The sequence below is a fragment of the Vicia villosa genome, linkage group LG7 (assembly GCF_029867415.1).
Source record: "Vicia villosa cultivar HV-30 ecotype Madison, WI linkage group LG7, Vvil1.0, whole genome shotgun sequence".
Lineage (NCBI taxonomy): Eukaryota > Viridiplantae > Streptophyta > Magnoliopsida > Fabales > Fabaceae > Vicia > Vicia villosa.
Window position 1 is genome coordinate 40,559,279 of NC_081186.1, and position 24,546 is coordinate 40,583,824.

The 24,546-nt window shown below is 33.2% G+C and overlaps 2 protein-coding genes across 2 annotated transcripts; both read left to right on the top strand.

Moving 5' to 3' along the window:
* The first annotated feature begins 957 nt into the window (after nucleotides 1-957).
* LOC131620465 (probable AMP deaminase) lies at nucleotides 958-11,752 on the top strand. The gene is made up of 19 exons (XM_058891549.1): nucleotides 958-1,695; nucleotides 1,797-1,984; nucleotides 3,037-3,232; nucleotides 3,496-3,653; nucleotides 3,803-3,854; nucleotides 3,971-4,098; nucleotides 4,185-4,364; nucleotides 4,445-4,512; nucleotides 4,612-4,754; nucleotides 4,879-4,940; nucleotides 5,026-5,139; nucleotides 7,435-7,575; nucleotides 9,239-9,391; nucleotides 9,643-9,696; nucleotides 9,774-9,884; nucleotides 10,037-10,210; nucleotides 10,345-10,425; nucleotides 10,748-10,846; nucleotides 10,961-11,752. The coding sequence occupies exons 1-19, from the start codon at nucleotides 1,227-1,229 to the stop codon at nucleotides 11,027-11,029; spliced, it is 2,640 nt and encodes an 879-aa protein (XP_058747532.1). The 5' UTR covers nucleotides 958-1,226; the 3' UTR covers nucleotides 11,030-11,752.
* A 6,741-nt stretch (nucleotides 11,753-18,493) lies between these two features.
* Nucleotides 18,494-19,888, top strand: LOC131620466 (disease resistance protein RPV1-like). The gene is made up of 2 exons (XM_058891550.1): nucleotides 18,494-19,067; nucleotides 19,322-19,888. Exons 1-2 carry the CDS (start codon nucleotides 18,571-18,573, stop codon nucleotides 19,605-19,607), a joined length of 783 nt encoding a protein of 260 aa, XP_058747533.1. The 5' UTR covers nucleotides 18,494-18,570; the 3' UTR covers nucleotides 19,608-19,888.
* The last annotated feature ends 4,658 nt before the right edge of the window (nucleotides 19,889-24,546 follow it).

A 24,546-nucleotide genomic window follows, 5' to 3' on the forward strand; every position in this document is an offset into this window, starting at 1 on the left:
CATTATGAACATTAAGAAAAGTATGAAGCACAACATTTGCACAACAATCTATTTCATATAAACACGATTTTGAAGAGCAAGAAGCTGATAAAACGTCAAGAAAGCACAACACAAAATCTATTACAAATTTGAAGCTTTAAGAGGAAGTAGAAATCAAAATGAAAATGGGTATAGTTCTATAAATGAAAGAATCAAAGTAAAGGATGCACTTACATGATATGGAGAAGAATCAAAGTTGTAGTTGAAGCTTAAAATAAGACGAGTCTTTGCAGGGGAGAGAGTGAAGGGTGAAGGTTGAAATGCAAAAGGAGAGAGGGAGAAATACTAATAGTATGCAAAACTATGGCATGAAGTGAGAGAGAGAGAGAGAGTTTACCCGGTTAAAGACATGAATCAAAAGCTTGTTACCCGATTAGAGAGTTGTGAAATGAAAGGGTGTAGAAGACAAGACAATTATTCTACAGTTTTCAAAGCTCGGAGGAAAAATCTAATGGATATTAAGAAGCAACCAATAGAAATATGAAAAGGGAGTGCCACTTGGACGAATAGAGAAATGTAATTGGTTGGAATAAAATTTTGAATTAGCAAATTACAATAAAGGGCATTCTTAAGGGCAATTTTATTTTGCATTAAGGGTGTTTTAGGGTGTTTGGTGACATGTCTTATTAGTAGTTAGGTAGTTGATGGGGAGAAATTATGAGAATGCATAAGGGAGCGACAAATGACAAACTTACCGAAGAACTCCTTTTACTTTATTATATTTAATAATTCTTTAAAAAAAATTAAATAGTTTTTATATTTTAAAAAAAATTTTTATTTTTTATTTTGAAGTCTTCCCATCTAAAAATCTCTTATTTGGACAAATGTTAAGGTTGAGGGCAAAGTTACCATTCTCCTTATATAAAACTTGTCCATAGTGCGCGTCTCCAAAATCCAATAAATAAAATTTGTCCCCATTGCACCATTTAATAAGCTTGTGCAGGTTAGAAAAAGCTAATTTCCATGTCTGGACCAATGAACATATAAAGCCCAGAAGCAACTTTGCCACGTAAACTTCATCACGGACGCATTCAACGAATTCTACTAGGTCGAACTTGCGCATATTAAAAATTCTCTTTAATCACTCATCACTCAGTGAAAGCATGAGTCACTGAGACACTCACACAAACACATAGCGAGCTCAACCCAAACTTCACAACTCAAAGAATCACCAATCTCATTCTCCAATGGATCCTTCATCCTCCACCTCACTCCCACAATCCCTCCACCTCGCCATGGCCGCGTTGCTCGGCGCCTCTTTTATGGCCATTTCCGCCTTCTACATCCACCGCCGTACCGTCGACCACGTCCTCCACCGTATCCTCGAAATCCGCCGCGCACCGCCTGCTGCCTACACCGAAGAGGCGGACTCCGACTCCGACGAGGAAGAGAATTACAACAATGATCTGAGCGATTTCGACGGAGAAGAAATGGAACCGGTTACCGATTCGAGAAACTATCACGGAGCTCTGTCGAGGTCCGTGGATGAGAATAATATGAACTTGCTTCGAAACTATAGAGTTTCGTCTTCCATGCCGGACGTTGTTTCTGCAACGGAATGGTTCCGTGATCATCCGAAGAATCGTTCGTCGTCTCATGAGAATCTTAATTCTGTTCCGATTGGGCTTCCGTCTCTTCGAATGAGCTCGAAGCATGGTAAGAATTTGAAAAACCTTAGTAATTTTTATTTTTATTTTTTGATCTTGGATTAAACTGTGATTTATGTGTTTATTTATTTGTTTTGGTTTTGGTTGCAGATAGTGCTCAGATTTCGAGTTCTTATAAGAGGATAGGTTCTGTTGGTAGAATTAAGACTCCGATATCACCTGGACGTAATGCATTTGAAAGTGCTGAGGATTCTGATGATGATGATGATGGAACACAGCTTGGTGATGATAGTCAGATTCCTTTCTACCCTGTGACTAGAGATTCTTCAAATTCTTATGTGAGGATTATGATTTATTGTTTGTTGGGATACTTATGCTATTTAAAGCTTTGTCAGCTAAACTATAGTTTGTTGTTGATCATTTTTGGAAATGGATTCTATCTTGTGATTTTCATATGAGAGAATAAAGTGTAATCTCTCACCATTCAAATTCTATCGTTTTTAAATTTCTCATATGTTTTTCTCTCCTTTTGAATGGCCCATGAGCGGATCCTACACATGTGTTTTAGTGTGTTTTCAGTAAGTTTAGTTAAGCCTCATTGTTTTGCTACAATGATATCTTATTTTTGAAGGTTTACTAAGTTCTTAGTCTCTATAATTATCCTTGGACGTTTTACGGTTCCAAGGCTATATTCTTGAGAGGAAGCTTTTTTGATTTGCTAATTTAGAGATAGTATTGATGTTGTTTGGTGCATGATAACCAATCTTTTTCCTTCGCTGTTCTTATCCTTGCTTTGTGGGGATGTTTCTAGGGTAGTCAATAGCGGCGCTATAGCGGAGTAGAGGCAGGCCGCTATGGGAAGAGCCTTAGCGGTGCAGTGGACTATTGCAGCCACTATAGGGTAAATAGTAGGATAGCATAGAGAAGCAGTTTCTGGCCCGCTATCCTTTTCCCCTCTGAAAAACCAAAATTACCCCTTAAATTTAGAACAGTTTAAGGGAAATTTTTGGTTTTTCAGTCAAGTTTGAGTTGAGACTCCTCCTTCATCTGTCTCTGCACTTTGTTCTTCCCTCTTCTGTCGTTCTTCACTTTCAGCCGTCGTCTCGTCCCTCTGCTCCATGGTTTCATTACTTGATTTATGAATATTTTATGGATTTTGAGTTATTTGTTTAATTTTACATTAAATATTAGTTCATAACTATTATATGTAATTTGTCCAAAAAATGATCAAATAGCGGTCATCCCGCTCTACGCAATCCCACTATCGCACTTTTGGGCCGGCTGCTCCGCGCCGCTATCCGGGATTGACTACTCTGGGTGTTTCATAATTCGTTATACAGTTATTTCTATACTTGCCTTTAAAGTGGATCATGATGTTGTTGCATTGCAGGGACTTAATCCAACTGTTCCTTTCAGACCTGATGATGTAAATTGTGCAAAAAATCAGATGTTTGGAGAAGTTTCGAAAGAAGCAGGAGCTGGTGCAGATATGAATGGTGGAACAACAGATTCAACTGCAGTACATGCAGCTGGGAGTGACCTTGTGTTTTTCAATAATGTCTTGTCTGCAAGAAGCGCAGCACTTGGTACTTTCAAATCATATCATTATCTGTATTATTATTCTTTTGTTTCTAAATACCTGTGTGTTAAATACTTTCAGATTTATTCCTCCATGTATCCTCCTTTTCCTATCCTCCATTTGCTATTCTATTTTGACTCTGTTTGATCCCAGTTCTTATGCTAACGATAGAAAACACTACGATTATGTTTTTCTACTGTTGTTTTGCTTTTATAATATATATTGAAAAAATGAAAGAACCAGTGTTAAATGCATCATTGTCTTGTTCAGAGCCATTGAATATTGAAGATGAGGAAGTTTGCAAGATGATGCGAGAATGCTTAGATTTGCGTAAGAAATATGTTTACAAGGAAAATGTTCCATGGAAGGCTGAACCTATCGTAACTAACTCTGATCCATTTCACTTTGAGCCAGTTGAAGCAACAGGAGTAAGTTTGTTGCTTGTCCATAATTTGATCTGTCACTTAGATATTTTATGATACACACGGGATCTTCTTCGGTTCTTAATGTACATTTTTATTTCAAAGTGTTTGTTTGATAATGTTATGACTCACTGATTTCTTGGCATTGCAAACAGCACCACTTTAGGATGGAAGATGGAGTTGTACGTGTTTTTGCAAGTCGAACTGGTGAGCAAAGAGTGTTAACAATATGACAATGTGATGATTATTTCTCAGTTATCTGCTTTTCAATATGTAGTTTCTCGAGGATCAAAGAACTGAACTTTAAATGAAACTGTGTGCAGACACGGAAGAGCTATTCCCTGTTGCAAGCGCAACAGATTTTTTTACCGATATGGATTACATTCTTAAAGTTATGTCTATTGGGAATGTTCGCTCTGCATGCTACCACAGGCTACGATTTCTTGAGGAAGTGTGTTTTCACGACCTTCTTTATCCATGGTTTCTTTATGCTTTCCTGTGGCGTTTGTTTATAACATGCATCTGATCATTATACAGAAATTCCGCCTTCATCTGTTACTAAATGCAGATAGGGAGTTTGTTGCCCAGAAAAGTGCACCACACCGAGACTTCTACAATATCCGAAAAGTTGATACTCATATTCATCATTCTGCATGCATGAATCAGAAGCATCTCCTTCGCTTCATCAAGTCAAAATTAAGAAAGGAACCTGATGAGGTGAAAATCTTCTCTTTGCTCTTGTACTTTTAGATTTGTAGCTTTTGTTTATTTTTCTATCAGAATTAACTTGTGTTCAGGTTGTTATATTTAGAGATGGAAAGTATATGACGCTTAAGGAGGTGTTTGAGAGTTTGGATTTGACTGGGTATGCATTGTCCTCTGAGATTTTCATTTAACTTCTTGAAAAATGAGAACATATATTTATGGGCTTGCATGTTTCTAATTAGTGAAAATTATGATGCAGATATGATCTGAATGTGGATTTGTTGGATGTCCATGCCGATAAGAGCACATTTCATAGATTTGATAAGTTCAACCTAAAGTATAACCCTTGTGGACAGAGTAGACTCAGAGAGATATTCTTAAAGCAGGATAATCTTATCCAGGGTTAGTTTGGAATTGAGAATGATACTTATTTAAGTGGACAAATTCTAGCAATTCCAAATGATTTTTAAAAGTGTTATTTAATGCTTTTTGATTTCATACTAGCTTAAAACTACCTATATTGCAGGAAGGTTCCTTGCTGAAGTTACAAAGCAAGTTTTGTTAGATCTTGAAGCGAGTAAATATCAGGTAAAGTTTTTAGTAATCTAAGTTGCTTTCTCCCCCTTGATATTTTCATTTCAATGCATTTCTTATGAAAACATAAAATTTTCAGATGGCCGAGTACAGGATCTCTGTTTATGGAAGAAAAGAGAGCGAGTGGGATCAGCTGGCAAGTTGGTTTGTCAATAATGCTCTTTATAGTAAGAATGCCGTATGGCTAATCCAGGTAGTGTGTTCTTCAGTCTGCTATTCTTGCTGCACATCTCTATCTCTTTCTCATGCTTGGTTTGATAATCAGCCATTGGGACTCAGTAGCAACCATAGTGGCCTCAATGATAAATTCTTTCCACTTTTGTTTTATTTGTCTTTTATGTGTTAGATCTGTCCTTTGAGGCACGGGTACTTGTAAAACGGTGGAATACCTGTACTGGTATGCATGCTTACCCGGTACGCGTATGGTACTCCATTTTTTCACATAGTTCTGTTGCAAGTAAAATTTGTGGCTATCTTTTATATTCATGAAGTCCTTTAAGTTTCACCTTTTTCCTGCGCTGGTCCTTTTAAATTTTTTTTCTTTTTCAAATTGGTCATTTATGTTACAGTATGATTGCACTTTTAGTCTTTTTAACAAGTTTCATTAAAAAAAGCACATGTGACATTTTAATATTGAGACTTACATAGAAATGCCATACCGTCTCTTACATTTCTCTCTTCAGTTCTTGTTTAGGATTAAATTCCCAACCCCAAAAACCTTAGAATCAGAGTGCCTAATTTTTTTTTTTTTTTTGCAAAACTCTTCATTCAATAGCAATTGTTTGAATTTACAAACCCAAAAGAGTGAGTTGTTACTCTCTAGTGTGAGGTGTGATGAATGAACACTTGAATTCCGTTCATCTCTAGTTGTAGAACAAAAATTGTGGTGTGGTTGACAGTCATGAAATGTAACATAAAAGACGACTATGCAAGATGAGTGGAACTTAAAGGTTAAGGGTGCAAAACAAAATGCAACATGAATGACCAATCTGAAATAAGGGTCAAATTTAAAGGACATTAGGCATAATTTTGGCTATATATAATAATGTAGCATTATTTGTGTATTAAAGTTTCTTTGTTTTTGTAACCAAATATAGTTTGACTTTTTAATCTTTTAATGTGATGTTATTTTGTGAATTGAACAATTTAGCTCTCATATTATATATAGAAGCTCATTTTTTTAATGACATACGGTACACATACCTTGATTTTTTAATATGCTATATCATATATCCTATGCATCCTCAAATCTGACTCTCTTCAGTGGTGTGATATTTTCACTGAGATTTGTTTACACTAGCTTCTTATGAGTTCATGGTAAATTTTGTTTCAGCTATGACACTAACCATTATTTTACTATTGATGTTTTATCGGATTTTACTGCTTGAGTTGGTCTTCAGCCTGAAATTGCTACGGACAATTCTACCGAAAGAAAATAGTCCCATAGACACCCTCAGGAAATTGATCCGTAAAACTTCTAATTTGATATTAAGTCTCTAACATGCACCATAGAGTCCATCTTATGAAAAGTGAATCTTTTCCTATTTTTACTTTCCTCCAAATTATTAGATTAACTCGCGACTCATGATGAGTATTGTTGCCTTGTCCAGAGAAATAGAGTAAGCCTATTGCAATTACCAGAATAAATGATTTTTGACTGCATTGGCCACACCATATCATTATTGTTATAAAACTATCATTGGTGTTCACCTTTTTCCTTTTTATATCTATTACTTTGTTGTTTCATATAAATTTTTCTATCCTTTTCGGATAGGTATTCCACTTGATGTGCTCTTTATGCAACTTTTTTTTAGTACATTGGTGGTCGGCACTAGGAAAATGTGACATCTTGTCAGCAGCATCATTACCTGATTGCCCATATTTCTTCCTGGCTACCTGCTTCATGGCTTGAGCAGTGGTATGAGATGCTGAGTAGTAAGTAGAATAGTCATTTAGGTTAAGGACTAACACAACATCCTTGTTCCCACGGAGTTGCATGCGGATGGTGGATGTTGGAACTAAAGAGGATGTTGATAGAACAATTGAAAAGATAGAATCATGTGAGAATAGAAGAAAGGTCTTTACTTCAAGGGTTTTCCCTTTATAAAGGATTACTCTAACATCCATACACCCATCAATTGTATAGAATGACATCCTTAACCTTACGTCCCCTATTTATTTATATAACTAACTTCTTCTTACTAATTGGGTCAATCCGATTTTCCTTTATCTTCTATCCTTACAATGGATGATATAGATTCTTACATAGAGAATCGGACATAAACTACAAAAACATATTCAACAAGAAAATAAAGTCAAGATTTTGGATAGTATCATGAGAATAACCATTCATAGAAATTTTATTAATGCTACATGAATTTGATATAATGTTATGTTGAGATTTTTTGTGGTGCTGCATTCTATATAGTATTTTAGAATTATCATTTATTTCATTGACTCTAATTTTTTTCTCTTTTCCTTGGCACAGTTACCCCGGCTATATAATATCTACAGGAGTATGGGAATTGTTACCTCCTTTCAGAATATTCTGGATAATGTGTTCATTCCTCTTTTTGAAGCCACTGTAGATCCAAATTCTCATCCTCAATTACACTTGTTTTTGATGCAGGTTTGTCAATCTGTATTTTTATATTCTCTTGTACCTCTACTTTGTATGCTTGTATATTCTGTTGCATATGTAGCACGGCAACAGTCAGTGGCTGAACCAAAAAATTTGTTTATCAATTATCAGGGACAAGAAATAGTTGCAAGAAATTAACAGAAAAAATATGATAGAGTAAAGGCCTAAAATTGTCTTTGAAAAAATGCGGATACTTATTTTCTTTTAGTTGGTATCTAGATAGAGTCAATAGTGGTAGTTCGCGGTGAGGTCTGGTGCGACACATATTAAGGCTGCCCCAGCCGTTCTATGTCTGTTTGTGGGTCACAGGATGTGGAGCGGGTTGCGTTATTAAAAGACTGATTTTTTTTTGCTGGCCCCCAGATTACCATTATAGTTTTTGGCATGTGTGGGTATTTTGGGATTTTCCCACATAACTCTAACTTCTTTTCTTCTCTCCCTCTTTCTATGGAACTCCTCCGGTGCAAGAACATCATCTTCTATTGTTTTCTCTTTTCTTTTTCTTCTCTGTTTCCTCCTTTCTTTTTTCTTTACCATGTTTTTTGTGTTCTGTTTGATATTGTTTCATTTCTTTCATTGTTTCCCCTTTTTCTATTTATTCTCTCTTCACTCTTGTTTTTTCTTTTTCTTTTTCTATTCCTATTCCTATGCTAGGACATTCATTTGAGTGTAGTCAGTATTTAATGTATCTTTTGATTAAGACTTGTAGATTTTTATTTCTATTTATGAATGTTTCACGACTTTTGAATTATTTTGTTTAATTTTACATTATATATATTATTATAGTATTACTCTTGTAGTTTATCCAAAAAATCATCAAATAGTGGTCATTGTGCTAGCTGCTATTAGTGCTTAACTATATAGAGGTTGATATGCTAATGCCAATTTGGGCACTGAAAAATATAAGTTTCATTTTGCACTTAAAATATACAAAGTGTCAGTCAAACTATTCTTTTTAAGACGATTTTTAGAAATAAATTATTCTTATAGTAGACTCTCCATGGTTTATGCCCTTTAACCTCCTTTGGACATAGCTGACTCAATCCATTTTTTTGAATTTCAATGTTTTACTTTAAGCCTTAGATTCTTTAACTTGTTTGTTTTCTTGACTTTTTCTTGTATTTACTTCAGTGTTTTTCTTAAGACATATGACTTATTATTGTTATTTATTCAATAAGTACAAAATTTTACCAGTTATGGCTGGGTTTTGTAGAAGAGGTTAGACCGCCACAATGTAGTAATCAAGGTTCGAATCCTGACTGGAGAGGTGCCCACATTTAGTGTCCCATGTCTTGAATAAGATTACCTTACCCCCAATGTTGAGAACCTATGAAAAACAAAATTAGTGCAAAATGATGGAGTTGCAGTCATGTTGCTCTGCTTTATCCCGTCATTGCTTTTATTAGATTGGCTGGTATACACCACTGCCACATTAGAAAAATACGCTATGAGTTAAGAATATGTGAACTTTGTTGTTACTTGATTATTAAACATATTAACTGACAATGAATGACCAGTTTCTGTTTCTTTTGTTGCTGGTTGTCAATTCATTAACAAAGATAGCAATTACACTGTTCGTCTGTTAGAGAGTTTCTTTCTTTCATTTGTTCATGTACTAGGTGTAATACTTTTGAGCTTATTCTACATACAGGTGGTTGGATTTGATCTTGTAGACGATGAAAGCAAACCTGAAAGGCGTCCAACTAAGCACATGCCTACTCCATCTGAGTGGACTAATGAATTCAATCCAGCATACTCTTATTACCTATATTACTGCTATGCAAACTTGTACACACTCAACAAGGTTTATGTTATTCACCATTCACCTCTTCATAGAGCTCTAGGCCTTTAACATTTGACCATTGCATTCACTTGTCTTTTCTCTCTTTCAATTTCAATGTCAATTATGCCTCTCTTTTGTGTGTGGGAGGGCTGGGTTAAGTCCCTCCAGCACAGCAGTGAAAATAAGAAAAGACGGGGGCAATTCTAAATTCACAAAAGGAACTTTTGATTATCAACTCACAAAATTAATATCTTACTGTCGTTTGGTTTCAGCTTCGTGAATCTAAAGGAATGACAATAATTAAGTTGCGGCCTCATTGTGGAGAGGTTATTTTCTGCCCCCTAACTGGTATGGTTTAATTATGTATATTTCTCAAGATGCTAATATTGATTAACTCATGCAGGCAGGTGATAGTGATCATTTGGCTGCTGCCTTCCTCCTATGCCATAACATTTCTCATGGCATAAATCTACGGAAGACTCCTGTTTTACAATATTTATATTACCTTGCGCAGGTTGGCCTTCAGGCAGAAATATTCAATTGGTCAACTTATTTTTAAAATCTTTCTAATATTTCAGATCTTGCTGCATTCCGAGCTCTTTAAATTATATCACTGTGTTTTGATGCATGGTGGACTATATATTAATACCATTATGTTCTATTTAGGTTGGATTAGCTATGTCCCCGCTTAGCAATAATTCCCTTTTCTTGGACTATCATCGCAATCCTTTGCCCATGTTTTTCCAGCGAGGGCTCAATGTCTCTCTATCTACTGATGATCCTTTGCAAATTCATTTGACAAAAGAGCCATTGTTAGAAGAATATAGTGTTGCAGCAAAGGTTGTTTTCTGCCTAATTCTTATTATGCTTGTTCTTATTATGCTTTTTCTTATTATGCTTGTTTAAAGGGTGGTCAAATATTCTGTTAACTTTCCATGGGATCATATATATCTTACTAAAAATGTGCATTGCAGGTATGGAAGCTCTCTGCTTGTGACCTGTGTGAGATAGCTAGAAATTCTGTTTACCAATCTGGATTTTCACATGAAGCCAAGGTAATTGAGAAGAATGTAGGAATTCCATGCTTTTGGCATAACTGTATTTATACTAAATACAAATTATTGTCAATTGTTATGCATATTTTTGACTTTTATTAAATGATTTCATTTTTTTGGGCTTAAATAATTTGTTATTTGAGGGTTCTATCTTTATTGTATGTTAAGGGGGCATCTGTTTCATGTATTAAGAATCAATTCCTAGGAATAAGTTATTAATACCGATATCTGTTCCAAACTCTTGTTTGCTAAATTCCTTCCATCCTCCTGAGTGTCTTCATTTTTTGTTGATATTGTTGCATCATAATTTTTTTTCTTGCAGTTACACTGGTTAGGGGATAAATATTTCTTGAGAGGTTCTGAAGGAAATGACATTCACAAGACAAATGTTCCCAGTTTGAGGATCTCTTTCCGATACGAGGTTGAAAGTTTGACACAATCATCTTATTTCATCTGTGCTGTTTGGTTTAGTTATTCTTTAATGATTACCATTCTTATGTTCTTTCGTGATTAAAATTTATTGGTGCTTATGCAGACATGGAAGGATGAAATGCAATATATTTACGCCGGGCAAGCCACATTTCCTGAAGATGTAGATCCATAAAGCCAACCAAATGAAACTCACCATTCACCATGTGATATTAGATGCTAACATCAGTGAGCAGCAGTTTTGGCAATGACAAGCTATTATTCCTTTAAGTTAAGTTAAGTCAAGTTAAGTCATACTTATGTTTTAAGATGATTAACAAACCAATAATAATGTTGATAAGCACCAGCATCAGACCGAACGAATACTTCTATAAGCTACTCCGTATTTATTAGAAGTAATCAGTAGTTAGCTAATACTGATATCTTAAAATTTTATTCTTCGTCAGTATTAAATAGGCAGAGTTGGGTTTTCTAATCCTATGTAATAAAGAAAAATGAAAGATCCTCTTATCATTTGTTTATTTTAGATCATTGTAGAAATTTTTTAAAAAGATTCAGACTAACAATTAAAGTGTGAATGACATTTTGAAAATAAGTTAAGTTTTTTTTGGATGACAAAGGAAATTTACTTGAAAAATTTAAATTTAGTATGGTATGTAGTTTTAAACTCCGGAATGTTTTTAAATCTAGAAATAAGTATCAGACTATTAATGCTAGAAGATGAATTACCCTACTTTGTATCAGAAGCACGTCCATTTTTGGGGGGTGTTGCTAACTACACTCCATGACCCTATTAAAATCTCAAATGCCCTTATTATCATTCGGATTTTAAAATGGGAATTTCTTATTCCACCTCAGATTTTTTTCTGTTTTTTCAGCGAACCATACGAGGTTTTGAAAATATTCCTGAAAATCGAAAATATATTTTGGGTTCCCACTCACACATATAATTTATTCGGTTGAGATTCGTCTATTTTAAAGTAAATTTATTTCGAAAATGCGCTTCCGGAATAAAATTGAAAATGTATTTCGGGTTATCTCCACTTCCACTATTTCGGGTTATCTCCTCTTCCACTAGGGTTTGTTAGTTTGTTCATATGGTCTCAAATATCTTCTTTGGCTCACAGTTTTAATTTTTAAATTTATACTAGTATTTATGTTGAATAACTTAAAAAATAGTACACACTTTACTAAATTTTATCTTTTATATTAAATAAATCTTTTTATATTAAATATTAATTTATTATAATTAAATTAATATAGAATAATTTTATGTTTTACATCAAAAAAATTTCATATTTTATTAATTTATTTGTATTATGTTAGATATTTATGTATCAACTACCTAACTAATAATAAGACATACTACTAAACACCTTAAAACATCCTTAATTAAAAATAAAACTGCCCTTAACAATGTCCTTTATTGTAATTTGCTAAATCAAAGTTTTATTCCCACCAATCACATTTATCCTTTCGTCCAAATGACACTCCCTTTTCATATTTCTATTGGTTGCTTCTTAATATCCATTGAGTTTTCCCTCTAAGCTTTGAAAACCGAAGAACAATTGCATTGTCTTCTACACCCTTTCATTTCACAACTCTCTACTTCACTTTCAATTGCCTTGTCTTATACACGGTTTCTCTTTCTCTCTCTTTCCACAGTTCTTTTGTTTTCTCTCTACTCCTTTCTCTTTTCCCTTCAAACCCTAATGGTTTTGTGACTATCATCGATGCCTCATGACGCTGCAAGGCAATCTCCACTACAAATCAATTTGGCAGGTTAAGCATTTATTCACTAATTATGGTAAACTCGTCTCCTTTATGGTAAACCCATTTTATTTTTGATTTCTTTTGCATTTTGGTTATCATTTTTGTTTTTTATCTAAAGCGTTTATTTTGTTTTACTTATGATTTTGACAGTTTCTGATCTTGACGGTGAATGATTTCATCAATGATTATGGATTGAACTTCCTATCTTTCCATTACTTCAAGGTAAACATCCATATATATGAAAAATATTTTTATTGATCTCTTGTAGTTATATTGGCAGGGAGAAAGTTGGATGCTGGAAGTATGATTGAAGGGTTGAAATAGACTCAAGACATGATTGATTTTTACGCTAAACATGATATAAAACCTGAAATTGAAGTCATTTTCGTGGAGTATGTTAACACTGCAATGATAAGACTCCTCAAAGCAGATGTCAAATATCAATTTGTGATTGACAATTAAAACACTTTGAAACCAAGTTCTGAAGTGTACTCGCAATACGCTTGTGGTGTCTGCACTAGAAACGTGGCGGTTTGTGCGTAGTGCCTGATTCCGTAGAAATGTTGGTTGTCTTGAGTTATTTCTAAACATGATTTTCTTTTTCTTTTATTTCTGTTAGCTGATTTGTTTTCATTTCTGTTGAAGCTGAATAAACACGATGTTTTTATTTTGCCTTTACATTTGTTATAACTGTTGATTTTTCGTAGAATGAATATATTTTTCGTAGAATGAATATATATTGCACTTATTGCCTTAACCCTTGGTGCTAATGGTTATTGTTGTTGTTGATCAGTTTACCTATAAGAAATTGATGTCCTCACTTATTGTCAGCACCTTAAATATATGTCCTCATTGAACTCAGTATAGATTTCTGTGAATATTGCATAGACTGTTATTGAGTGTGGGCTTTCAATTTAGGATGACGTGGGCTTGCTACATTTAGGATGACGTGGGCTTGCTACATTGGGCCCACCGCCCAGCTCCCCTGTTAATTGCTGCACCCCCATTTTATTATCTCTTGTCCATTTAATATCTTTTTTTAATCTAGTTTCTTTACTATTTTGTTTTATCTTTAATTCCTAGAAATACAAAAATATTTTATTAATTTATTTTCTTTATTAATATTAAAAAATACAAAAAAAATATTAGTTAGTTAATTTTTACATAAAAAATATATTTGTTTTAATTTCTCTTTTAGAATTTGATATGAGTATTTTTATATTTTTTTGTTATCTTTGATCATTTATTTGCTCCATTTCGAATAATAATTTTATATATATTTGTACTAACATTTTGTGTTTATGTGAGGTACTTTCTTGTGGATATTAGTTACTCAATTCTTGTACATTTAATCGTTTAATTTTAATTTTATTTTCATTTGTGTTTTGTAATAATTGTATTGAGTATTTCATCCTCCATTCCGTAAAATTGTAGTCCTCATGACCTTGTAATAATTTTTACCGCTTTCCTTTATTATACTCTTTGTTCTATTATTGCGTATTTCATGCATTCAACCGTTTTTCAAAATAACCAATACTCGATTCCGAGCCCCTTTTCTACCATAAGCCGATCGCTCTCACACATTGCAATCAACCATACTTACACATGCACACTTGCACACATTCATAGCTTGATCACGGGCTTTCTTACAATAGACACCTACTCGATTAATCGTTATGGTTGGTTGTTTAGGAGACTAGTCTTTGCCTAGTACACTTACACTTTTAATTCCATCGCTTTCATGTTTAATCTTTTATGCTTGTTTGAATGAATTTATTTTGTATGGACTTGTATGGACTTACTTACTTTCATTCCATCCCCATTTGGAAAGTTGTTTCCCCCATTTCCGAAGCCTTGTAATAATTTTACCGCTTTCTTTTTCTTTAGCTTTCTTATTTGCTTGCTTGTTTGCATGAATAAATTGTGAACTCCCGCATTCTTGGTCCATATACCAAACCATATCCCACTCTTTGTAAGCCGATTATCTTGTGCATCGTCATCGACCTTGTTTTTCTAACTTCAAACTCTTCTGTGCACTTGCACTCTTTTTCCTTTAAAACCTTTTTCAATAAAACCTTTTTCAACAAAACCTTTTTCAATAAAATCTTTTTCAAAATAAACTCTCATGTTTCTTCTTGAGCAGAACTACAAATTCTTCGACTTCTCTATTGCACAAAGGAGGTATGTAGGCACAAGATGCGATGTCTTGTCAAACACACTTAAAAAATAACAAAAACATTTCTTTTCTCATCTTTTTATTCTTTTTGCAAACAAAACCGTTTTAACTTTAAAAACACATGTTTTCAAAAGGTTCATGTGGAGTTAAGGGTGGAAATAGGCTAGACTTTATAAGGTCTGGACTTGGCCTATGATAAACTTGAAAGGTCTAAGCCTGGCCTGTGGCCTATAACAGGCTATCTTTTTTGGCTAGGCCTGGTCTGAAAGCCTATTTAAAAGCCTATTTTTTATTATGGTTTTCAATTAATCCATATTATTTAAGAAACCTTATAAGTCGTCGTATATATGCATATATAGGCCGGCTTATTTAGCCTTTGTTCTAATATATATGCATATATAGGCTTGCCAATTAAGCCTTTTTTCTAATATACATGCAGATATAGGCCGATCTATTTAACCTATTTTTAATATACATGAAAATATAGGCCGTCCTATAAGGCTTCATAGGCTTTTTTAATAGCCTAAGTCTGACCTATTTTATTAAATAGGCTTTTAAAAAAGCCTAAGCCAGGCCTTTTTGTTAAATAAGCCTGACCTGGGTTGACCTTATATAGGCTAGGCCATAGGCCCCTGTAGGTCGGCCTGGCTTATTCCCACCTCTATGTGGAGTACCACAAATGTGAGGGGAGCTAATACTTTTCCCTTGCATAACCAACCCCCTTATCCAAATTTCACTTTGTGGGTTTTATCGATATTTTCCCCTTTCCTCTTTTGGAAACAATAAAGTTTGTTGGCGACTCTTGCTTTATGAGTTAAGTTAATCAATAGCTTAATCTATGATTTTTCCGCCGCTACACCTATTTATAGATTTTGGGTTTGCTTGTTTCCTAAGCAAAGCCCAAAATACCTAATTTTGCTAACACTACCAAATTAGGCCTAAGTCGAAATTTCAGTCGAGACAACTCCTTCGACAATTCAACATAAAAACTCGACACATACACTAGACTATTTTTGACACAACCTTGTTTCTGTCAAGCAACCTGCTTAAACACAAGAAATTACAATCTTAACAAGTTTCTTGTTAGAAAATTGATGCTTATTGACCAGCCGCATCAATTTGAAGGGAATGTTAATTAGGAATTGTTATTATACTTTATTGTAAATTATTTACTTCCTGTAATAGGTTAGATAAATTATAACTTGTAATTACGTGTAATTACTGAGAGTATTATATATAATATGGAATGCAATAGAGAAAGGCATCCAACCAATTTTATTGAGAAATCTCTTTTTTATATGATGCATCCGTTTTTTCTATGTATATCAATTAATGATACATATTGAAATAACTGTCGCATCATATAAAAAAAATTATGGTGGTCACAATTTACTTGCATCACAAGCAATCTGAACTCAATGCTTTCATAAAAGTATAACAATTAGTTAGAAATTAGAATATATATATATATATATATATATATATATATATATATATATATATATATATATATATATATATATATATATATATATATATAGGGAATGTATCAAGTAGGATGGATTTTAAATAAGAGATAAGAGCATTCAATGCTAACCATTGGATTAATCAAGAGAGAGAAATAATATTTATATTAATATTTTAATAAATAGTTTAATTTCTCTCTCTTGATTAATCCAATGGTTAGGATTGAATGCTCTTATCTCTTATTTAAAAATTCCTCCTACTTGATACATCCCCCCTATATATATATATATATATATATATATATATATATATATATATATATATATATATATATTAGGGAGCCTGAGCAAAAATTTTACACCATGTTTTTACTAATTTTACACCCTATTTCTACTAATTTTGCCCTTGATTTTGTCTAAAAGTTTTGCTCATGATTTTGACCAAAAATTTCACACTTTTATACTAATTTTGCCTTAAATTTTATCTAAAAATTACTAATTTTGTTCCTGGTGTTGTCTAAAAATTGACTATTAGGTGGGTAGTATACAACGAAAGGAGGGGGTTGAGCCCGATATATATATATATATATATATATATATATATATATATATATATATATATATATATATATATATATATATATATATATATATATATATATATATATATATATATATATATATATATATATATATATGGGTTTGCTAACGTAGACCCACCTATTTTTATGAAGGTCTATTTTAGCAAGCATTAACAACAAAATAATTAAATGCACCTTAAGGTGCATGTTGGTAAAACACACATTCATAAAAATAAGTGGATGTATTTTAGCGAACCGCACAGGAATTTGCTAAAATACACCCATTTATTTTTATGAAGGTGTGTTTTAGCAAACTTTAACTAAAAAATAATTAAATGCACCATAAGGTGCATGTGGCTAATATAGACCTTTATAAAATCAAGTGGATCTACGTTAGCAAACCCCTATATATAATCTAGTGGGTCTACGTTAGCAAATTCATATATATATATATATATATATATATATATATATATATATATATATATATATATATATATATATATATATATATATATATATATATATATATATATATATATATATATATATATATATATATATATATATATATATATATATATATATATATATATATATATATAGTATAAAGCTAGAATCACCATTGTTACTCGGTAGATTTGGCAATAATAAGCTTGTTATATTCTCTCATTTTCTCTCAATTTCCAACATTAATTGATATTACCTCTTTGCAATAGAACACATATATTATGTCATAGAAACAACTAGTAAATGTCATTCAAAACAAAAAAGAAACAAATAAAAAACAGCCACTTGAATGTTTAATACTAAATCTCAGTCAACTTTCCCGTGTCTTTACCACGGAATAGACTTTTTATACGAAGGTGTTCAGTACACTAAAGCTTTTGTTGAAAATTTAAATGTATCCGGCTAACAAAATTTCAGCTAAACTTTAGAAAAAATTTCAAAATAATTTAACAAAATTTCAGCTAAACTTTAGAAAAAATTTCAAAATAATTTAGTTAAGATATGGTCCGTAAATGCACATACGCAACAAATCAACGTTGAGTGAAAATAAAGGTGTTTCCGAAGATACACTTCCAAAAATTAAGAGTATTTTTTAAAAACACATAATAAAAAATAAAATAATGAAATAAGAGATTCTGAAAAATAAAATATAAAACTCGATTATGAGAGTGTTCATCCTTTTTATATAATACTATGATACGTATGATCTAGCTGGAATTATTCTTATTTGAGTTCCCATCACTTAGAATATTGTCAATTTGTCAGTACAAGTTGTACGTTTTGTACATATTTTCAACAACCAGTAGCTAGTTAAATGGAGTAGACTTTTTATGATCGAGCTGTAATCACCCGTTTTGTCAAACAAAAACGCAAACCCTATCGTGCCTTAAGCCAACTCAATTAATAGTTACTTGTTCACCTTTTAAGAAAAATGAATTTCACTTATTAAGCTACATGACCAAAAAAAAAAACTCAAACCCTAGACACATATTTGATTATATTGATGAAATTTAATTTTTTAGTTTAGATTAGTTTCTAGGCTTACAATATATATTAGATTTTCAACTTTCTATTTTCTTTAATTTCAATAACTTCGACGAAGTTGCTTGGATCTATTAAATTAAGGAAAATATAGTATTTATAGAATAACCAAAGAGAAAGAAATTCAATCTTCAGCATATCAACAACTCTCATAATCTAGCTGAAAATTATGTCAAAATCATCCTCCTCTTCTTCCTCTACCACACCAAAAGAAACACATGAAGTGTTTCTTAGTTTCAGAGGCGACGATACTCGCAAGAAATTCACAAGCCATCTCAATACTGCACTAAGAAGGTTAGATATAAAGACCTATATCGACGACAATCTTGAAAGAGGAGATGAAATATCACAAGCGCTTCTCAAGGCGATCGAGGAAGCAAAACTATCTGTGATAGTTTTCTCGAAGAACTACGCGAATTCAAAATGGTGTTTGGATGAAGTTGTGAAGATACTTGAGTGTAGAAAGAATAACAGGCAAGTTATTTTGCCTGTTTTCTATGAAGTTGATCCTTTCCATGTTCGACATCAAAGGGGAAGCTATGCTGAAGCATTCGCCAAACATGAAGAACGTTACGCAAATAAAATGAACATGGTGCAAAAATGGAGAGATGCTTTGGGTGAAGCAGCCAATACTTCAGGATGGGATTCCTTGTCCAACATCAACAGGTAGTTTTCTATTCTATTTTTCTTATTTTAGTTTTCAAACGAGAGTAGTAGCTCAACTGATTTGATTTTAGATAGACGAGATTAAACTGTTGGTCCAGAGTTCAATTTTTTTCAGTGGTATATTTAAAAATCAACAATTTTATAAAAAACATATCTTTTTAGTGTTCGCTTTTTGAGAATTTGATACATAAATAACATGTATAGATCTAGAGATTTTTTCATCTTGCATCTCTTTTTGATGTTTCTACGAATAGGACAGAATCTGAACTTGTTGAGGAAATCGCAAAGGATGTTCTGCAAAAGCTAAATCATGTTGATGTTAGTGATCTAGACAAACAGATTACGAAGTTAGAGCAACTTGCACAACTTCAGCTTCAATATTATAAAAGCGTAGGGAATTACAGGAATGAAGAAATTTACGAGGCAACAGTTGAACGCGTAACAGAACTTAAAATGAAAAGAAGCATTCGAATGCTTCGTTTGGAACCAGAGATGATTTCATACATGGAAGGTTCAGAAGCTTATGAAAGATTTTTTTAGTTGTATGGTGCTGAGATCGTTTTATGTTTTAGTTGTATTGTGAAATGTATGAAACTATGAAGTGGTTGTTATGTTTTTTTCTTTAACATCATATGGAATTATGAAAATAAATTTTTTTCATTGCATTGATCAAGGATTCAATATAACGGATGGCAAATGGTTGGTAATAGATATTAAGTAAAACCATTTTTAAATAGTTGGACATTTTGTTAAGTTTGTGCTGTTAAAGTATGTTTCTGTCTATGTTGTAATGACATGTTAATAATTGAATGATTGTAAGTGTTTGGAACTTAACCGTTTTAATGAGGGTTAATGGTTTGGTTTGGATCGATTTTAAATTTTTTTTATCCCATTCAAAGATAAATTCACTTACGGTTTGATAGGGTTTTGGATGATCAGTTAATTACCGTTTTTTGTTTAACTAATTATCATTTTTATTAGTTTTGATGAGTTAGTAACATTGCCCTATCCTATTTGTTAAATAAAGCTCTTTATTGAAAAATAGAAAAGATATTTAAAATTGCTATCCAGAACACATTGTGATAAAATAGTCTACCATGTGTCATGATCAACAAAATATCTTGCATGAACCAATCTCTGTGCACAAGTGTTCCATTTGCGAAAGATTTAAGAGATTTTTAATCTAAATGAACGAATAGTGTGCATGTTATTTTTCCAACCAGATAATAATTTTCAAGGGCCGAATCACTCTAACCATAGGTGGTTCTAAATTTGTGTTTGCATGGCGGATAACTAACATAACATCATGCAGGTGAGCTTTAAAATACACTACTACGGAAAAGACCTTTCGTAAAACAATATTACAACGACCTCCATGTTAACTGTGGTAATAATTCGTTTTTGACGTTTTTTTTTGGTATTTACTAAAAGACATTTTACTATGGTCATAGTTAAAACCTATAGTGAAATATACCAGGAGTTACATGGTTCAAATCCCAGCTCCTACAATTTCACATTTTATCGTCACAAAATGGGATTGTCCTAGTATATCACCATGGTTCTTTTAGTCAATCGTGGTGTAAAGTTCAATCATTTCATCATGGGTCGTCTTATCAACTGTGGTGAAAGGTGATGTTTATTTATATATAAGCGAAGTTATCTCTCGCTCAGTACATAACAATCATTTCTCTCAAAAGAAAATGCAAACATATTTCACTCTTCTCTCTCAAAACAAAACCCTAACATATATGTCACCCATCTCACCTATGGCAACCTTCAAATTTGTCTTCACCAAACTAATAAAATTATGTCGTCTTCTTCAAACCAATGATTACCTTCAGGGTTGTTCATTAAACTTATATAGCGATGTTCTTTCACTACTACATTTTTGGCCTACGGCCACGCTAAATTTTTCCACAGCTCTGAAACTGTGGCCAAATACATGCTTTTGCCAGGGTTTTCAAATCGTAGAAATATGTTTTAAAATATTGAATCCGGAGTGTGAAACTGTGGCCTTTTCTTCATAAGCCACGGTTAAAAAACTGTAGTTATTTAAAGCCACAAAGAAAAACCGCGGCATTATAATTTTAACTTCAAACTGTGGCCTATACCAAAAAAAATATACCGCCAAAATTTCCCCCTTTTTTTTTTTGTTTCCCTCTCAGTTAATTAATTTCTTTTCTAATTTTTTTTAGATTAAAAAAAGAAAAAAAAATAAAAAAGCTAATACATTCTTCAGACAACTTCTTCTTCCCATTTCCTTTCTCTCAAACGACTTTCTTCTCCTCTATCTCATCGCACCGTCGCTCATATCTCTAGTTCTTTCTTCTCTGAACGCGATTTATCTTATAACTTTTTGTGATTCGTCATCTCCTCTCTTCTCTGTGGCCATGAAAGAGCGATGTGTTTGGGGTGGTGGTGGCGGAGCCACCGTGACCTTGCGATTTCCTTGACTTCTTCTACGATCCTACCATTTCTTCGATTATCTATGTTTGATTTATTTTAATCGCTTGTTTTTTTTGTGATTAATCGATTATTATGTGTTGATTTCAAAATCTGAAGGAAAACATGAAAGGGGGAAAACGAAACCCTAATCTTGAAAACATGATTCAATGGCAGAAATTGATGAAGAAGAAGAAAATAACAAATGAGAGAAGAGAAGGAAGAACTCGCGATTTGCAATTTTTACCACTTGGTGAGATATTTCTTGTTCTTCGTCTTTCTGGTTCTGTCTGTGAACTTTTCTCTCCGTCTTTCTCCCTCTGTTCTCTATGAGCTTGCTCTTCTCTTCATTCTGAAGGGCTTCATTTTGGTATTCAGATTTGGGCATAGATATGTTCTACTCTGTTAACAGGCCCCTGTTTTACAGATTTGTTGAATTCGGATTTGGTACATAAATATGTTCTACTCGGTTTTTAATGAATTTTTTAGGTGAATTGTGTTATATTCTCCTTGTGCTGTTGAAGAATACAAGGAAGCCAAGGTTCAGATATACATAAGGTTTAATGTCATTGTTGTCATTGTCCACCATCTTAGGCCACCTCTTTTCCACTTTGAAAGTTCAGGTATTTCCCTTCTCATATGATACCAAAGCTTTGTTTGTTTTAGTTCTCTTTGAGTTTTGATTTTATTTTAGTTGAGTTTAAGTCCAAGAAGGTTTGCTCCAAGATGGTTTGCTCCAAACCTACATTTCCTTTTCTCATTTTTTTTATCTTTTCTCATTGTTTGGTAATGTACAGTGGGGTTGTCTTATGGTGTTTATATTTCATTTAATCATTACTGTTTCAGTGCAACATAATCTGATACTTTCATTGACAAGCTTGTGTTGTGAAAGGATTGGAATATGGGACAAGAAGCTTCCTGTATTCTCTATTCTCTATCCCAAGGAATGCTTACTCAGATCCCTGTGACATTCAACAACTACTTATTTGTTAAGCCTCCTAAGTTTTAATACTTTACTATCATTTTGCATCTCTTATTTAAGCTAAATCGACCTATTGAGGTAGCATCACGAGGTTATTCGTTCATATTAAGCTTCTCAAAATCCTTGGCATTGAACGAGGTATTTTATTGTGTTGTTCATACGTGCTCACCTGTATATTCCTAAATTAGTTCAATTTGAACTGTATATTTATGTTTTATTTGTCTGGCATTGACTTCTATATACTGTTTCTTCTCAGCGTATTCTTCATTTGAATTGCAATTCACTTGGAGCGTGGAATTAAAATGCTGTGTTACATATGCTAATCTTCTATGATCCAATAGCCCTTTCTGCAAGTCAATGTTTTCTTCATCAAATATGTGCCTGTGCTAGTTCACAACTCCAATTTATTCACAATTTTCAGGTTTGAATTCGAAGCTGATTACATCGGGCTTCTACTAATGGCAGCAGCTGGCTATGATCCTCGGGTGGCACCTAAATTATTCGAAAAGATAGGAACTTTAATTTCATCTATATTTGCAATTAACTTCTATGTTTGTTTCAATTTCTATGGAATTCAGAATGTTACACTTAATGTTTTATTTAATTGCTTTCTACTAATTTCTTTTGAATATTGAAGGATAGAAAAACACTTAGAAAAAGGGGGGGGGGGTTTTGATTAAGTGTGACTTTAAAAACTCTTAAGATAAAAATAATGAACACAATATTTTTATCCTGGTTCGTTGTTAACGAAACTACTCCAGTCCACCCCCTTAGAGTGATTTACCTCACCTGAGGATTTAATCCACTAATCAATCTTGATTACAATGGTTTTCCACTTAGATACCCTCTAAGTCTTCTAGAGTATTCTGATCACAACCTGATCACTCTAGGAACACAATGCTTAGATACCCTCTAAGACTTTCTAGAGAATCCGATCACAACTTGATCTCCTCTAGTTCTTTACAAATGAATGTAAACAAATTCTTACAAGAGTTATACAATGCTTCTTAAAAAGCTATAATCACAACTGTGATATTTCTCTTAAAGTTTAAGCTTAATCTCACTAAGATATTACAACAGTAATGAAGTGAGGTTGAAGATGAAGTTTGAGAGCTTTTGAATTTGACAGCGTTTCTGTATGTTTGCGCAAAGTGTTGTATTCAGCTTCTCATCAGAACTTCTATTTATAGGCGTTTGAGAAGATGACCGTTGGGAGCATTTAATGCGTTGCATGATCCGTACAGCATTGCATTTAATGTTTCACTCTTTTGTCAACTACCTCGAGCCTTGCTTTTCCTGCTTTAACTGACTTTGCCTTTAATAGCTTCTAACGTTCATTTTGTCAGTCAGCGTAGCCTGCCATCTTGTACTTGCTTCTGATCTGATCTTTGTAGATACAACGTTTGAACATATCAGAGTCATAACAGCTTGGTACAGAGCATCTTCTTGTCTTCTGACCTTGAAGTGCTTCTAGCGTGATACCATGAGAACTTTAGTGCTTCTGCTTCTGATCTCAAGTTCTTCTGATGCTTCAATATACCATGTTCTGATTCTGCTTGACCATCTTCTGATGTCTTGCCAGAGCATGTTCTAATGTTGCATGCTGAACCTTCTGAGTCAGTGCTTCTTGCGCTGAATTTGTGCATACTCTTTATATATTTCCTGAAATGGAAATTTCATAGGATTAGAGTACCACATTGTCTCAAGAAAAATTCATATACATTGTTATCATCAAAACTAAGAATATTGATCAAAACAAATCTTGTTCTAACAATCTCCCCCTTTTTGATGATGACAAAAACATATATAAATGATATGAATTTGCAATAAGAATATCAGACGGCTAAAGACAAATACACAGTTATAGCATAAGCAAATAAACATAGTGTGTGAATATGTCTCCCCCTGAGATTAACAATCTCCCCCTGAGATGAGTAATCTCCCCCTGAAATAAATACTGGAAGAAATTTATAAATAAAGGACTTCCCTGAGTATTTTCCATTTCAGATGAGACGTTCACGTTTGCTTAAAACATCAGAATATTCAGAGCTTCTG